At 40.3% G+C, this 17485-nt stretch overlaps 1 protein-coding gene across 1 annotated transcript in view; it reads right to left on the reverse strand.

Annotated features, from left to right (window-relative positions):
* Nucleotides 1–17485, reverse strand: part of LOC311119430 (NLR family CARD domain-containing protein 3-like) — a 75830-nt gene that overhangs the window by 7095 nt on the left and 51250 nt on the right. The window contains exons 4-9 of the mRNA XM_084194124.1: nt 9645–9709; nt 9476–9553; nt 2819–2935; nt 2463–2547; nt 2086–2314; nt 44–1827 (exon numbers count right to left, since the gene is read on the reverse strand). Coding sequence (XP_084050250.1) covers nt 44–1827; nt 2086–2314; nt 2463–2547; nt 2819–2935; nt 9476–9513 — 2253 coding nt within the window. The 5' untranslated portion in view covers nt 9514–9553; nt 9645–9709. The remainder of the gene's footprint in view (nt 1–43; nt 1828–2085; nt 2315–2462; nt 2548–2818; nt 2936–9475; nt 9554–9644; nt 9710–17485) is intronic.

A 17485-nucleotide genomic window follows, 5' to 3' on the forward strand; every position in this document is an offset into this window, starting at 1 on the left:
ATGATTAGTACTTAAATTTCATTTTATGTACTCACAGAGCAGCTCTGGAGGCTTTGACCACTGGCAGCAGCCTCAGAAGACCTTCCTCTGATCTGGAGTATTTCTTCAGGTCAAACACATCCAGCTCCTTTTCTGAAGTCAGCAACACAAAGACCAGAGCTGACCACTGTGCAGGTGACAGTTCTTCTTTTGAGAGACTTCCTGATCTCAGGTAGCTTTGGATCTCCTCCACTAGAGAATGGTCATTCAGTTCATTCAGACAGTGGAACAGATTGATGCACCTCTCTGGAGAGGGATTCTCCCTGATCTTCTTCTTGATGTACTTGACTGTTTCTTCATGGCTCTGTGAGCTGCTTCTTGTCTTTGTCAGTAGAACTCGTAAGTGCTTCTGATTGGACTCCAGTGAGAGGCCCAGAAGGAAGCGGAGGAACAGGTCCAGGTTTCCTGTCTCACTTTGTAAGGCTTTATCCACAGCACTCTTGTAGAAGGTAACTTTACGCTTCTGTCTGATCCTCACAGAAAAGTTGCTGGACGTTGATTGCGGTTCGGCCATTAGATTGTCATTCTTGTTGATGAATGAGAGGAACACATATACAGCAGCCAGAAACTCCTGAATGCTCAGATGCACGAAGCAGTACACCTTGTCCTGGTACAGCCCACATTCCTCTTTAAAGATCTGTGTGCACAATCCTGAGTACACTGAGGCTTCACTGACATCAATGCCAGCCTCTTTCAGGTCTTCTTCATAGAAAATCAGATTGCCATTAACAAGCTGTTGAAAAGCCAGTTTTCCCAGTGACAGAATGCTCTCTTTATTCCAGTGTGGACCTGTCTCTTCTTTCACAATATATTTTTCATTCTTCTGTTTGGTATGAAACTCCACAAGGTGTGAGTACATCTCAGTCAGAGTCTTGGGCATCTCTTCACTCTTCTGTTTCAGCATGTGTTCAAGGACTGTTGCAGAAATCCAACAGAAGACTGGAATGTGGCACATGATGTGGAGGCTCCTTGATGTCTTTATGTGTGAGATGATTCTGCTGGCCAGGTCCTCATCATTGAATCTCTTCCTGAAGTACTCCTCCTTCTGTGGGTCATTGAACCCTCGTACCTCTGTCACCTGATCAACACACCCTGAGGGGATCTTATTGGCTGCTGCAGGTCGGGTAGTTATCCAGAGGAGAGCAGAGGGAAGCAGATTTCCCTTGATGAGATTTGTCAGCAGAACATCCACTGAGGTTGACTCTGTGACGTCACAACAGATCTTGTTCTTCTGGAAGTCTAGGGGCAGTCTGCACTCATCCAGACCATCAAAGATGAACAGAACTTTGTACTTCTCGTAGTTGGAGATTCTTGATTCTTTGGTTTCCATTGAGAATTGATTGAGAAGTTCAATCAAAGTGTGTTTTTCCATTTTCATCAAATTCAGCTCCCGAAAAGGGAATGAAAATACAAATTGGACATCCTGATTTGCTTTTCCTTCAGCCCAGTCCAGAATGAACTTCTGCACAGAGACTGTTTTTCCAATGCCAGCGACTCCCTTTGTCAGCACAGTTCTGATAAGTTTGTCTTGTCCAGTTAAGGGTTTGAAGATGTCGTTACATTTGATTGCAGTCTCTGGTCTTGCTTGTTTCCTGGTTGTTGTCTCAATCTGTCTCAGCTCATGTTCATTATTGACCTCTCCTGTTCCACCCTCTGTGATGTAGAGCTCTGTGTAGATCTTATTGAGAAGTGTTGGGTTTCCTTGTTTAGCGATCCCCTCAAAAACACATTGAAACTTCTTCTTTAGATTAGATTTGAGTTCACGTTGGCAAATCACAGCAAGCTCATCTGAATGAAGAAAAAACACAGAGGATATTAATAGTACATCTGTTTTAATGCATACAGTATTCTAGGACTGTTATAACATTTAAAATTATAATCATTTCTTCGCTTAACTGACTGTATAAATCTGTAAATGTTTTCATAATGAATTACAGACTGGTGTTTACAGACTCTCTCTCTAAATGAATCACCACAACACATCCCTGCTGCTACATATTTTAAATGTTCTAAAACAGCATTCAACATGAGGCAGACTGCTCTTACTTTTCTCCAGTGTGTCAGCAAGCTTCTTCTGGTTCATTTTCCTCAGGACGTGCAGTGTGATCTTCAGAGCCCCCTCTCTGGCACTGCTCTCCTGCTTCTCATCTTCAGCATCCACCACTTCATTATCCTGCTTCTGACTCTCAAAGCCTTCTGGGAGTTCTGGACTAAGAATCCTCTTGAACCTCTTCAGCTCGTTCTTCACAAACGTCATAATATTATCTTCAAGCAACTGAAATAAATCAAGTAAATAGGTTAAGCAAGAGAATAAATGCTTTCTCATTAACACATTTCTTTCTCATTAACACATGAATAAATGATTGACAGATCAACTTTACTTGAGGTAAACAAAAACAAATGTACATAACAGGACCACATACACTGAATATGGAGGCCAGGTCTGTTTGATGACTCTGGGAAGACTGACCACTGAGAATCTCTGACTCTGATCTCTGCTGTTGGTTTCTGTGGACAAAACATGAGATTACATTTCCTCATCCAGGGAGTACACTCACACACACACACACACACACACACACACACACACACACACACACACACACACACAGAGGGAATGTAGTGTTAGTTTAATATTGTTTTAGGACTATGAAAATGGAAAAAAGGATTAGGCTATGGATTATGAAAACAACAAAAATAAATGGTAAAATGGGAGAGGGGAAATGACTAGAGACAGTGTTGTTTAACTCACTGACCATGACCCATGAGTTCTTCTTACCTTTGTTCACTAGAAAAGTCTCCCTCTCTAAAGTCTATAGGTGGATGCATAGACCAGTCACTCTTCATGGACACACAGCTGGGTACAGGGGAGGCTGGTCTCTCCTGCTTGATTGGGCTTCAACACAACAGAGACAAACATTACGTCTCTCATCTACTCTGAGCTCAGATGGGGAAACATAAGAAGAGTTTCATTTCAAAACGCTATATATCCATTTTCAGAAATGTTCGTCAATTAGCTTTTATTGTTTCAATAAATTATGAAAGTGATTGGTGTGTTTTTTCACTATCTAATCATGGCATGCGATTGTTCAATGACAGACATGTATTTGTTTAAAATCTATCACTTAATGGTTTCATTTCAGAGAGACATATAATCATGTTTTTTTGCAAAATGCTATATATCTGCCTCACTCTCAGAGAAATAAGTAGAACTGCTAGGTTTTACACAGTAATAATAATATATATATGCCTCAATCTCAGAGAAATAAGTAGTACTGCTAGGTTTTACACAGTTATAATACATATCTGCCTCACTCTCAGAGAAATAAGTAGTACTGCTAGGTTTTACACAGTAATAATATATATCTGCCTCACTCTCAGAGAAATAAGTGCCTCACTCTCAGATAAATAAGTAGTACTGCTAGGTTTTCCACAGTAAAAATACATATCTGCCTCACTCTCAGAGAAATAAGTAGTACTGCTAGGTTTTACACAGTAAAAATATATCTGCCTCACTCTCAGAGAAATAAGTAGTACTGCTAGGTTTTACACAGTAATAATATATATCTGCCTCACTCTCAGATAAATAAGTAGTACTGCTAGGTTTTACACAGTCAAATGTGACCGACCGGCTCGATTTTATGTAGCAAAATTTGAAATTGTGTTTTTGACATTGGATAAAAGTAGAGACTCAGCTAGAAAAAGGTATATCATACACTACAGTTGAGGAACAATGGGAAAGTAATTCTGCTTTGAAAGATGATAAACTTGTAACCTCACTTTTGAGAAAATGGCCTTTGAAAGTTTTGGTTCACCTACTGGAGAGCTCTTCTTTATCTACAGTGGTTTTACTTTGGCAGATAATGTCACCCATCTAAATAAATAGTATATATATATATATATATATATATATATATATATATATATATATATATATATATATATATATATATAGTTAACTAAATGTATGGTGTTTTTGGTTTATGTCAGTTTCATTGTTTGTTATGCTATAAATTGTTATGTTATGGTTGTAAGTGGTAAAATTAACTAGAAAATGTCCTATTTTGTAATTCTGAGTAATTACTACTTTAGTAAGGATATACTTTATTCAGTACTACTGCAGTTACTAAATAATTCCAATAGATGGCAGCATAAGACCATGAATGACATTTCAGAAGGTTAGTTTAGTTTTCTCCCTGGATACACCACCACTCCCCCTCACAGGAAAACTCCTGCACACGCTTTTTACTGTCCCTTTCCACACTGCTAACGCAAGAGGAATGACTGAAAAAGCATTTAACAGATTACTGTGAAATATTATAATGATGATTCATGTTTATTATTAGCTGTTTTTATGCTCATGTTTTGAAATTATACTTCATTACTATAACGATTATCAATAAGCCTGAACATTAATTTAGTCACCTCTGGTCGAGAAAAACGTATTTTGCTAGTACATTAATTGTCAGATTCATCAACCAGCAGCGAGCACTCTGCCTTCTAGCGCAAGCGAGGGGCATGTTGAGGTACATTTGCTAACCGGGAGGGTTGCATGATGTAATTTATTGGTGGGCTGGAAGACGCACTCTTGTCTTATCTATTCCGAGGTTGTTTAATCGATATATTAGATATTTTAAAATGAATGTATACTAGGGTTGAGGTTGGAGCATCTGACTAGTGATTATTTACCAGGGATTCAACACCTGCTATAGTCACTATTTAATTGCTCTTCCAAAAGCATCACAGGCCTAATACGAGATATATAGCTAGCTAAAGTAATGAGTGACCATTTCAGAAAATCATGGGACATATAGTATTTGGTTGCATGCTATTTTATGTTAATCATATTGCTGTTTGTAGCCTATAACTGATGCTTCGTGGTCATATGCTGCCATCTATTGGAAATATTTAGCAATTAAAAGTGATTAATTCAAGTACAGACATTGGTGAGGCAGCTGAGAATAAAGTATATTTTTCTTGTTAATTCCTTAGATCAGTCTCAAACCTGTCCCACGCCAATTTCTGGTCTTTCACACAGAGGTTACTAGGTCACCCAGTTCAAACCACATTTGAAAAATAAAACTAATGTTTATCAAGTGTTCTGTCTTGCAGTTATACATATAATAAAATAACAACAAAATAATCAAAACGCTATTTAATACTATAATTGTATTTACTAAGATAATATTATTACTAAAATAGTTTCTAAAAGTGTTCTAGGCTACCCTACCCTAGAATTAGGGGTTAGGGTTACGGCTAAAATAGGTTATAAGTAGGGTAAGAGTTTCTGTATAGCACTTTGTGACATCTGCTGGTGTAAAAAGAGCTTTATAAATACATTTGATTGATTGTTAGGTTTAGGGTTTATATGGCAAAAAACAGTATGGGTTTATGAAACTCTTGCTCCTCCTTGTGGCCGTATGTGGGTACTACATAACTCATTCATGACACTTGCTAGGCTCATAATCTGAGGTAGCAACTGCGTCAGATCTACAAATCCATTAGCTAGACCACCCGATTAGACAACAATCACCCCATTATACCCATTTGGTTTGCAACTCAGTGAACCTGCGCAGCATTCGCTCAATTTGATGCCTACGAACGAAGATTTCGATACAAGTCGTCCAAAAAAATGGTTATTTCTTAATAAAAAAATGTCTTGTGGCTTTTTAAATCTGCCACATCTTGAAATAGAGGACAGGGACATGCGTTTTGTTTAGATTGTACACTTTTTTCTTAAAACAAATATGGTTAACCATGATCAGAAAATGTTTAATGTTTGATGGCTATCCGTCAGCCATCGCCTCTTAACCTGTGTCTCACCTCACTATAGGTGACCACAACATGTACTCAGGTGAACAGTGTGCACGCTCACCAAGTAGCCGTAACCTTGTTAATAATCAGTTACCTGAGGTAAACCTATAGGGTTACCGCTCACCAAGTAGCTGTAACCTTGTTAATAATCAGTTACCTGAGGTAAACCTACAGGGTTAGCGCTCACCAAGTAGCCGTAACCGTGTTAATAATCAGTTACCTGAGGTAAACCTACAGGGTTAACACTCACCAAGTAGCCGTAACCTTGGTAATAATAAGAACGTTCTGAAGGCGAGTCGGTGTCACGGAGCTCAATAGAACTAATTGGAGCTGGTAGGGTGAAAAATGACCAAACATAAGGCCTGTTTTTTAGCGATGACTTCATAACCAGGGACAGAAGGTAATATTATGAAACTTGGCTCAATGGCGGATGCAATGAACTAATTTTGAACAATGCACCACTACTCCCCCTCACAGGAAAACTCTTGCACACGCTTTTTAATGTCCCTTTCCACACTGCTAACGCAAGAGGAACGACTGAAAAAGCATTTAACACATTACTGTGAAATAATATAATGATGATTCATGTTTATTATTAGCTGTTTTTATGCTCATGTTTTGAATTTATACTTCATTACTATAGCGATTATCAATAAGCCTGAACATTAATTTAGTCACCTCTGGTCGAGAAAAACGTATTTTCCTAGTACATTCATTGTCAGATTCATCAACCAGCAGCGAGCACTCTGCCTTCTAGCATAAGCGAGGGGCATGTTGAGGTACATTTGCTAACCGGGAGGGTTGCATGATGTAATTCATTGGTGGGCTGGAAGACGCACTCTTGTCTTATCTATTCCGAGGTTGTTTAATCGCAATGTTAGATATTTAAAAATGCATGTATACTACGGTTGAGGTTGGAGCATCTGACTAGTGATTATTTACCCGGGGTTCAACACCTGCTATAGTCACTATTTAATTGCTCTTCCAAAAGCAACACAGGCCTAATACAAGATATATAGCTAACTAAAGTAATGAGTGACCATTTTAGAAAGTCATGGGACATATAATATTTGGTTGCATGCTATTTTATGTCAATCATGTTGCTGCTTGTAGCCTATAACTGATGCTTCGTGGTCTTATGCTCCCATCTATTGGAAATATTTAGCAATTAAAGTTATTAATTCACGTACAGACATTGGTGAGGCAGCGGAGAAATAAAGTGTATTAGATCAGTCTCAAACCTGCCCCACGCCAATTGCTGGACTCTCACACAGAGGTTACTAGGTCACCCAGTTCAAACCACATTTGAAAAATAAAACAAAAGTGTCTTATTTATCAAGCATTCTGCCTTGCAATAATAAATATCATAAAATAACTAATAACAAAAAAAAAAGCAAAATGTTTGACAGGTTTTGATTAACAAAAAATTTAAAATGCTATTTAGTACTGTAATTGTATTTACTAAGATAATATTATTACTAAAATAGTTTCTAAAAGTGTTCTAGGCTACCCTATTCTAGAATTAGGGTTACGGTTCAGGCTAAAGTAGGTTATATGTAGGGTTAGGGGTTAAGGTTAAGGCTAAAATAGGTTATACCTAGGGTTAAGGCTAAAATAGGTTATACGTAGGCTTAGAGTTTCTGTATTGCACTTTGTGACATCTGCTGGAGTAGAAAGGGCTTTATAAAGGTCCTCTGTAGCTCAGCTGGTATAGCACAGTGCTTGTAATGCCAAGGTAGTGGGTTCGATCCCCGGGACCACCCATACACCAAAAAAAAATGCATGACTGTAAGTCGCTTTGGATAAAAGCGTCTGCTAAATGGCATATTATTATTATTATAAATACTTTTGATTGATTGATTGTTAGGTTTACTCTTTTTAAGGCAAAAAACAGTATGGGTTTATAGCTCTCTTGCTCCTCCCTGTGGCCTTCTGTGGTTACTACATAACTCAGTCATGACACTTGCTAGGCTCATAATCTGAGGTAGCAACTGCGTCAGATCTACAAATCCATTAGCTAGACCACCCGATTAGACAACAATCACCCCATTATACCCATTTGGTTTTCAACTCAGTGAACCTGCGCAGCATTAACTCAATTTGATGCCTGCGAACGAAGATTTCGATGCATATCAAATTACCCAGCAGCCATTTAGAAACAACAAATCGTCAAAGAAAAATTGTTATTTCTTAATTAAAAAATGTCTTCTGGCTGTTTAAATCAGCCACATCTTGAAAAAGAGGACAGGGACATGTGTTTTGTTTAGGTTGTACACCCTTTTCTGAAAACAAATATGGTTAACCATGACCAGAAACGGTTTAACGTTTGATGGATATCCGCCAGCCATCGCTTACATGTTTGGTGAACACAACGTGTACTCAGGGGAGCAGTAACCCTCTCACCAAGTATCAATAACCTTGACAATAATAAGTTACTTGAGGTAAGCCTACAGTGTTAACTATATACATGCTGTCCTTAATCAAAAAGCAAATTGAACAATAAACTCCGGCATCTCAACACTGAAACGAACTCCGTCATTATTCCCCAAGATCACTTCAGCCCACTCTGCTCCTAACTGGACAATATGCTTGGCGCCACACCGGACTTGGACGCGGGCAGTTCCAGAACGCGGACATGAGCAGAGCAACACAATAAACTAAACCCAGTCTTTACAGTGGCTTACATTAGTAATATTATTTTATTACATTTTTTATATGTAAAACAAACATTCAAAGTTTTGAGATCTGGGCCCATATTCACAAAGTATCTCAGAGTAGAAAATTGGTCTTGATGAGAATAAATACATTTTACTCCTATGGGTATAAATTAAAGCTATGCATGAAGCCTCTAGTCCCACCTAGTCGGTAGATATTTAGGACACCTCATGAGCTGTCCTAACCAGGTAACAATTAACAACAGGTGTCTTGATAATAGGAAAATACAGCGAGTCAGTGGTTCCTGTGCCACATGTAATTGCTTTGGAGTAGTTAAAATAATGTTTTATATTTCTATATGATCAATCCAGAAATAATATAGACCTACATGCAACCGTATGTCTTGTGCTTTTGGCAATTATTTATGTATAATAATTATATACAAGTGATAACATGTATGTCTGCATAGCATTTTGTCTTCATTTTGGCAGATTAACTCATGCTTATTTTTGAAGATTAACTCAGGTTTTCGCCCAGAGGCTAAGGAGTTGGAGCTGTGGCAGGAAATATGTGTTCGATGAAAATGAACATTGTATGCAACATTGTAGACAACATTATTGGCAAGGGACTTGATGCCTACGATGTCAAAGCTATTTAGAGTCGTTAAACGGGTATGAAGAGTGTGGTTGTATAAAAATTAATAAATATGCATTCCATTATATTAGGCAATAAAGAACAGTAGGCAAAGTGTTAGTGTCGTGAAAATTCTATCAAATGTCTTCCATTGCAACGAGTCCAGTCAGGGTGCTGCAGAACCCCTGCAGTACCTCCACTGACCCCGGATTGAGAACTCCTGATTTAGCAGATACTCTATTCCAGAGTAATTTACAGTAAGTGCATTCATCTTAAGATAGCTATTTATTATGAAAATAAACTTGATAAATTCTTCATAAAATTGTCATCTCACCTTTTAGCTTTGGTGTCATGTTCCCCAGAGAGACTCATTTTAGAGGCAGGGACCCCCTCCTCTCTCTTCCCAGACAGACTCATTTTAGAGGCAGGGACCCCCTCTTCTCTCTCCCCAGAGAGACTCATTTTAGAGGCAGGGCCCCCCTCCTCTCTCTCCCCAGAGAGACTCATTTTAGAGGCAGGGCCCCCCTCCTCTCTCTCCCCAGAGAGACTCATTTTAGAGCACTGACCCCTAAACAGAGATGCAGCATGTTGGTTGTGGTGAACACAGTGACAACTAATTCTAGAATGTCAATTGTTCTCTTTTTTCCTCGTGATCTCTTAGAAATTAAACATTTACTAACAGACATATCCAAACAGTCGGGTGATTTAATTTAATCACATGAACATTGTTACGTTCCCCAACAAGAAATAAAACATTGTCTCTCAAACAGAAGAAGGAACTAACAAAGAGTCACTAACAACAACCAAAACGAAACAAGTGGTTTTAGGAGGGGTTCTGAAAGACACTCATGGGGGTGTCCACTAGTGATGGGAATCAGAGGCTTTCTGAACGCTTTGGGGCTTTCACCAAATTGTGCCGAAAACGGAATGGATAGATTTGAGTACTAATAAACAACATTTAGTTATGTTACAATCAAAACATTTACAAAAAACTGAACAGCCTATGCTTATAGAAATTCATCATTTAAAAGTCATTTAAAAGTTAGAAATACAATGTAGCCAGTTTTCAAAGAAAACTATAAAAACTAAATATATACAGGTATTTGATTCTGTGCCTCCACAAGACAAGACACTCACTCACTGTTCCCAAGGCAGAGGCACCTGTCAGGTGAGAAATGGAGGAGAATATCTTGACTAAGACTGTTAGTAGTGTCCAGCAGAGGACATGGAGGAGAATATCTAGACTAAGACTGTTAGTAGTGTCCAGCAGAGGACATGGAGGAGAATATATAGACTAGGACTGTTAGTAGTGTCCAGCAGAGGACATGGAGGAGAATATCTAGACTAGGACTGTTAGTAGTGTCCAGCAGAGGACATGGAGGAGAATATCTAGACTAGGATTGTTAGTAGTGTCCAGCAGAGGACATGGAGGAGAATATCTAGACTAAGGCTGTTAGTAGTGTCCAGCAGAGGACATGGAGGAGAATATCTAGACTAAGGCTGTTAGTAGTGTCCAGAAGAGGACATGGAGGAGAATATCTAGACTAAGACTGTTAGTAGTGTCCAGCAGAGGACATGGAGGAGAATATCTGGACTAAGACTGTTAGTAGTGTCCAGCAGAGGACATGGAGGAGAATATCTAGACTAAGACTGTTAGTAGTGTCCAGCAGAGGACATGGAGGAGAATATCTAGACTAAGACTGTCAGTAGTGTCCAGCAGAGGTAAATGTTTTGGAAGCAGCAGCGGGATCCACTGACTGAGGGGTCAAACAAAGCTTTTTATGTCATTTGTATGTCTTTGCCCTGAGCTATCTTTCCATCTGCTAAGGTGAAATATCTAGACTGACCAAAAAAATAAACGCAACATGCAACAATTTCAACGATTTTACTGAGTTACAGTTCATATAAGGAAATCAGTCAATTAAAATGAATTCATTAGGCCCTAATCTATGGATTTCACATGACTGGGCAGGGGAGCCAGGCCCACCCACTGAGGAGCCAGGCCCAGCCAATCAGAATGAGTTTTTCCCAACAAAAGGGCTTTATTACAGACAGAAATACTCCTCAGTTTCATCAACAGTCCGGGTGGCTGGTCTCAGACGATCCCGCAGGTGAAGAAGCCAGATGTGGAGTTCCTGGGCTGGCGTGGTTACACGCGGTCTGCGGTTGTGAGTCCGGTTGGACGTACTGCCAAATTCTCTAAAACAACGTTGGAGGCAGCTTATGGTAGAGAAATGAACATTCAATTCTCTGGCAACAGCTCTGGTGGACATTCCTACAGTCAGCATGTCAATGGCACGCTCCCTCAAAACCTGAGACATCTGTGGCATTGTGTTGTGTGACAAAACTGCACATTTTTGAGTGGCCTTTTATTGTCCACAGCACAAGGTGTACCTGTGTAATTATCATGCTGTTTAATCAGCTTCTTGATATTCCACCCCTGTCAGGTGGATGGATTATCTTGGCAACGGATAAATGCTCACTAACAGGGATGTTACCAAATTTGTGCACAAAATTGGAGAGAAATAAGCTTTTTGTGCGAATGGAACATTTCTGGAATATTTTATTTCAAGTCATGAAACATGAGACCAACACTTTACATGTTGCGTTTATATTTTTGTTCAGTATAGATACAAACACAAAGCTTCCAGCAGAGGTCAGTGCTCTTCTGACACCTGTCAGATGGTAGTGTAATGTCCGAAGCTTCGACCGTCATCATCACGTAGTATTGTTACTTTGATACAAGCATTGATACGTTGTGTCGAATCAGTAGTGCTTTGAAAACTGCAATGTCGCATCGGAGCTCCAGTATTAATCGACCAATCCCTAGTGTCCACTGAATGTTGACTAGCAACAAGAAAGTGGTACCTAAAAGACTCCCACCACGAGTGCCCATTGAAGTGGCTCCAGACGAGGACATCTGAAATAAAAACCCTCCAACTTACAATATGGAGTAAAAAAACAAGTGGAGCAAACCAAATCAAACCAGACCAAACCAGACCACACCAAACCAGACCAAACCAGATCAAACCAGACCAAACCAGACCAAACCAAACCAGACCACACCAGACCACACCAAACCAGACCAAACCAAACCACACCAGACCAAACCAGACCAATCCAAAGCAAACCAGACCAGACCAAACCAGACCAAACCAAACCAGACCAGACCAAACCAGACCAAACCAGACCAAACCAGACCACACCAAACCAAACCAAACCAAACCAGACCAAACCAGACCAAACCAAACCAGACCACACCAGACCACACCAAACCAGACCAAACCAAACCACACCAGACCAAACCAGACCAAACCAAACCAAACCAAACCAAACCACACCAGACCAAACCAGACCAAACCAGACCAGACCAAACCAGACCAAACCAAACCACACCAGACCAAACCAGACCAAACCAAACCAGACCAAACCAGGCCAAACCAGACCAAACCAGACCAAACCAGACCAAACCAAACCAAACCAAACCAAACCAGACCAAACCAGACCAAACCAGACCACACCAAACCAGACCAAACCAGACCAAACCAGACCAAACCAAACCAAACCAGACCAGACCAAACCAGACCAAACCAGACCAAACCAGACCACACCAAACCAGACCAAACCAGACCAATCCAATCCAAACCAAACCAAACCAAATCCTGGGAGATACAAGACAGAAAGACTTTGTTCATCAACTTAAAGAAGCAGAGCTACAAAGAGGTGGCAGTCTTCTAACATCTCTAAGGCCAATCAGAACACTGGACCAGCTGCTCTTCAATATCACATAACAGATGGAACCCTTCTGACTAAAGAGATGACAAGCAGAACACTGGGCCAGCTGCTCTTCAATATCACATAACAGATGGAACCCTTCTGACTAAAGAGATGACAAGCAGAACATTGGGCCAGCTGCTCTTCAATATCACATAACAGATGGAACCCTTCTGACTAAAGAGATGACAAGCCAGCACAGGCATAAGCTTACTGTCTATTGAGGTGGCGCCAAGAGGTGCGGCCAACGTGCTAACGTCCAACCTCAAAATATAAATGGAAATACCAAAGCCTGTAACAACATGTAGTCGTGACTGATATCTTTCACCTCATCTCCCTGTTACTGTTTGTTAAGGTAGTTATAGACAGTGCAGCAACACAAGGCCACATTCCTCTCAGCCCTTCCACTCTCTCAGGCTAATGTGTATTTGTTAAAAGTTGACTATTTCTTTCAATCTGTTCTTTTCTAAACGTATCTGAGAATGTAGACAGAAGGGCTAAAACGGGCATGATTGATCTGAGGGGAAATCATTGATACATTCAGAAAGTATTTTTGCAACAAGTAGGAGATTTTATATTATGTCAAGTAGGCTGGGTTATAATATATAATAGCGGTTTGTTACTGATATGCAGATGGAGGTCTATACCTCAGCAATAGTCTACATACACAACAAGTTTTAGTTCTCCTGCAACAGGCTGATTAAATTAAGATCCTACATCTGTACATAGCTTGTCTTTATCTAAACCAAGGCAGTTTGCATTATTAGCAATGCTGTTGCAACTCTCAGCTGCTGTAAACCTATGTGATTGGATGTTATAGACCCCCATCTGAACAGTTTCTTTCCCCATGCTGTGGCCCTCACCAACTGGCCATCTGGCCCATAGAGACTAAAGGACTATACACTCTATGCTGCTCACCACATCAAGCCATCTCTGAACTGTACACTACCATCTGGTCCATAGAGACTAAAGGACTATGCACTCTATGCTGCACACCACATCAAGCCATCTCTGAACTGTACACTACCATCTGGTCCATAGAGACTAAAGGACTATACACTCTATGCTGCTCACCACATCAAGCCATCTCTGAACTGTACACTACCATCTGGTCCATAGAGACTAAAGGACTATACACTCTATGCTGCTCACCACATCAAGCCTTCTCTGAACTGGGGATGGTATTGGGAAGGTAGAAAGATAACAGTGAATATGAGACATGGGGAAGGTATTGGGAAGTCAGAAAGATAACAGTGAATATGAGACATGGGGGAGGTATTGGGAAGTCAGAAAGATAACATTGAACCCCCTCCCTCCACGCAAGTATCGCAAAGCAAACAGGAAGTTCAATTAGTCACAAGGTTGTGCTAACTAAAGTAGTGTTGCAAAAGCCTTTCCACCCCACTCTTCCCCATCAGTCTCAAGAAAAAAACCTGTGGTTTATTGTAGAGACATGTAGACAAAACAGAAACAAGATGTGGTATTCTCAACTTCTCTTTTACCAGAACAGAGACATTTCCGAGAGGAGGCTGGTGGGAAGAGCTATAGGAAGACGGGTTAATTTTTATGGCTGAAATTGAATAAATAAATGAAGTGTTTGATACCGTTCCATTGATTCCATTCCAGTCTTTACAATGAGCCTGTCCTCCTATAGCTCCTCCACCAGCCTCCTCTGGTTATGGTGTTGCTGCAAACTATATTTATAAAATTAAAGCATATGTGAAAAGGGTGTTTTTCTAAGTTTCGTAAAAAAAATATAAAGTTAAAAAGTTTTACTCTATGACGTAATCAAAAGTATAAACATTTTAAACTTAAACAGTATAAACTTTCCAAAACAATTAGATTTGCAGTGGTGTGAGGAGCAATAAAATCCCCTCCATTGGGCTAGAAACTAGAAACTCACTGCAGGTGGAAATCACTGGGTTTACTCCATTGGACTGGAAACTAGAAACTCACTGCAGGTGGAAATCACTGGGTTTACTCCATTGGACTGGAAACTAGAAACTCACTGCAGGTGGAAATCACTGGGTTTACTCCATTGGACTGGAAACTAGAAACTCACTGCAGGTGGAAATCACTGGGTTTACTCCATTGGGCTGGAAACTAGAAACTCACTGCAGGTGGAAATCACTGGGTTTACTCCATTGGGCTGGAACCTAGAAACTCACTGCAGGTGGAAATCACTGGGTTTACTCCATTGGGCTGGAAACTAGAAACTCACTGCAGGTGGAAATCACTGGGTTTACTCCATTGGACTGGAAACTAGAAACTCACTGCAGGTGGAAATCACTGGGTTTACTCCATTGGGCTGGAAACTAGAAACTCACTGCAGGTGGAAATCACTGGGTTTACTCCATTGGGCTGGAAACTAGAAACTCACTGCAGGTGGAAATCACTGGGTTTACTCCATTGGGCTGGAAACTAGAAACTCACTGCAGGTGGAAATCACTGGGTTTACTCCATTGGGCTGGAAACTAGAAACTCACTGCAGGTGGAAATCACTGGGTTTACTCCATTGGGCTGGAAACTAGAAACTCACTGCAGGTGGAAATCACTGGGTTTACTCCATTGGGCTGGAAACTAGAAACTCACTGCAGGTGGAAATCACTGGGTTTACTCCATTGGGCTGGAAACTAGAAACTCACTGCAGGTGGAAATCACTGTTTTTTTCTTTTATGTCACATTTTGTAAAGACTTTTCTTCTTGTCTTTTTAACTACAGATCATAGAAACGTGCTGTTTTCACAAATATAGACACTGTTGTGGTGCTGAGAGGATGAATATGAGGTTGAAAAGTGGCGGAATTGCCTTTTAACACTAGAATCAGACCCCAAATAAACCTATGTCCTGCTCCCTGACTTTTCCTCTGTTTGTATTTTACACTGCTCATTTGTCAGAATTTTAAAATCACAAATAGAAAAGTATTCTATGCCTTGTTACCCGTTTTTTTTTTTTTTTAACCCGTTTTTTAACCTATTCCCAATTTAATCCGCTGTAGGACGTTGGTACCCAGCCAGGCACTAATGACTCTCTCTTTCCTCACTGAATGAATGACAAATGGATAAATGGGAGATAATTGTGCACGTTACTTCATTAATTAATTTAAATTAGGCCCAACTGAATGATAAGGAGGGTGAAGAGGTTGATTTAATTTAGAAAGACAATAGTGTAATGATGAGTTTGTGTTATGCCTGTTTATCAGCAGCAAATCATTTGACCGCATCTTGCAGGTTGATACCGTTCTGTTTTACATTTTACTTTGTAAAAATAAGCTCTTATGGGACTGTTTTATTTACTGTAACTCTATTACTAATCAAATGTATTGTGGGAAATGAAAACATGCTACAGTGGGGAAAAAAAGTATTTAGCCAGCCATCAATTGTGCAAGTTCTCCCACTTAAAAAGATGAGAGAGGCCTGTAATTTTCATCATAGGTACACGTCAACTATGACAGACAAATTGAGGAAAAAAAATCCAGAAAATCACATTGTAGGATTTTTAATGAATTTATTTGCAAATTATGGTGGAAAAAAAGTATTTGGTCACATACAAACAAGCAAGATTTCTGGCTCTCACAGACCTGTAACTTCTTCTTTAAGAGGCTCCTCTGTCCTCCACTCATTACCTGTATTAATGGCACCTGTTTGAACTTGTTATCAGCATTAAAAGACACCTGTCCACAACCTCAAACAGTCACACTCCAAACTCCACTATGGCCAAGACCAAAGAGCTGTCAAAGGACACCAGAAACAACATTGTAGACCTGCACCAGGCTGGGAAGACTGAATCTGCAATAGGTTAGCAGCTTGGTTTGAAGATATCATCTGTGGGAGCAATTATTAGGAAATGGAAGACATACAAGACCACTGATAATCTCCCTCGATCTGGGGCTCCACGCAAGATCTCACCCCGTGGGGTCAAAATGATCACAAGAACGGTGAGCAAAAATCCCAGAACCACACGGGGGGACCTAGTGAATGACCTGCAGAGAGCTGGGACCAAAGTAACAAAGCCTACCATCAGTAACACACTACGCCGCCAGGGACTCAAATCCTGCAGTGCAAGACGTGTCCCCTTGCTTAAGCCAGTACATGTCCAGGCCCATCTGAAGTTTGCAAGAGTGCATTTGGATGATCCAGAAGAGGATTGGGAGAATGTCATATGGTCAGATGAAACCAAAATAGAACTTTTTGGTAAAAACTCAACTCGTCGTGTTTGGAGGACAAAGAAAGCTGAGTTGCATCCAAAGAACACCATACCTACTGTGAAGCATGGGGGTGGAAACATCATGCTTTGGGGCTGTTTTTCTGCAAAGGGACCAGGACGACTGATCCGTGTAAAGGAAAGAATGAATGGGGCCATGTATCATGAGATTTTGAGTGAAAACCTCCTTCCATCAGCAAGGGCATTGAAGATGAAACGTGGCTGGGTCTTTCAGCATGACAATGATCCCAAACACACCGCCCGGGCAACAAAGGAGTGGCTTCGTAAGAAGCATTTCAAGGTCCTGGAGTGGCCTAGCCAGTCTCCAGATCTCAACCCCATAGAAAATCTTTGGAGGGAGTTGAATG

The sequence above is a fragment of the Coregonus lavaretus genome (genome assembly GCF_964263955.1).
Source record: "Coregonus lavaretus genome assembly, contig: HAP1_SCAFFOLD_1273, whole genome shotgun sequence".
Classification (NCBI taxonomy): domain Eukaryota; kingdom Metazoa; phylum Chordata; class Actinopteri; order Salmoniformes; family Salmonidae; genus Coregonus; species Coregonus lavaretus.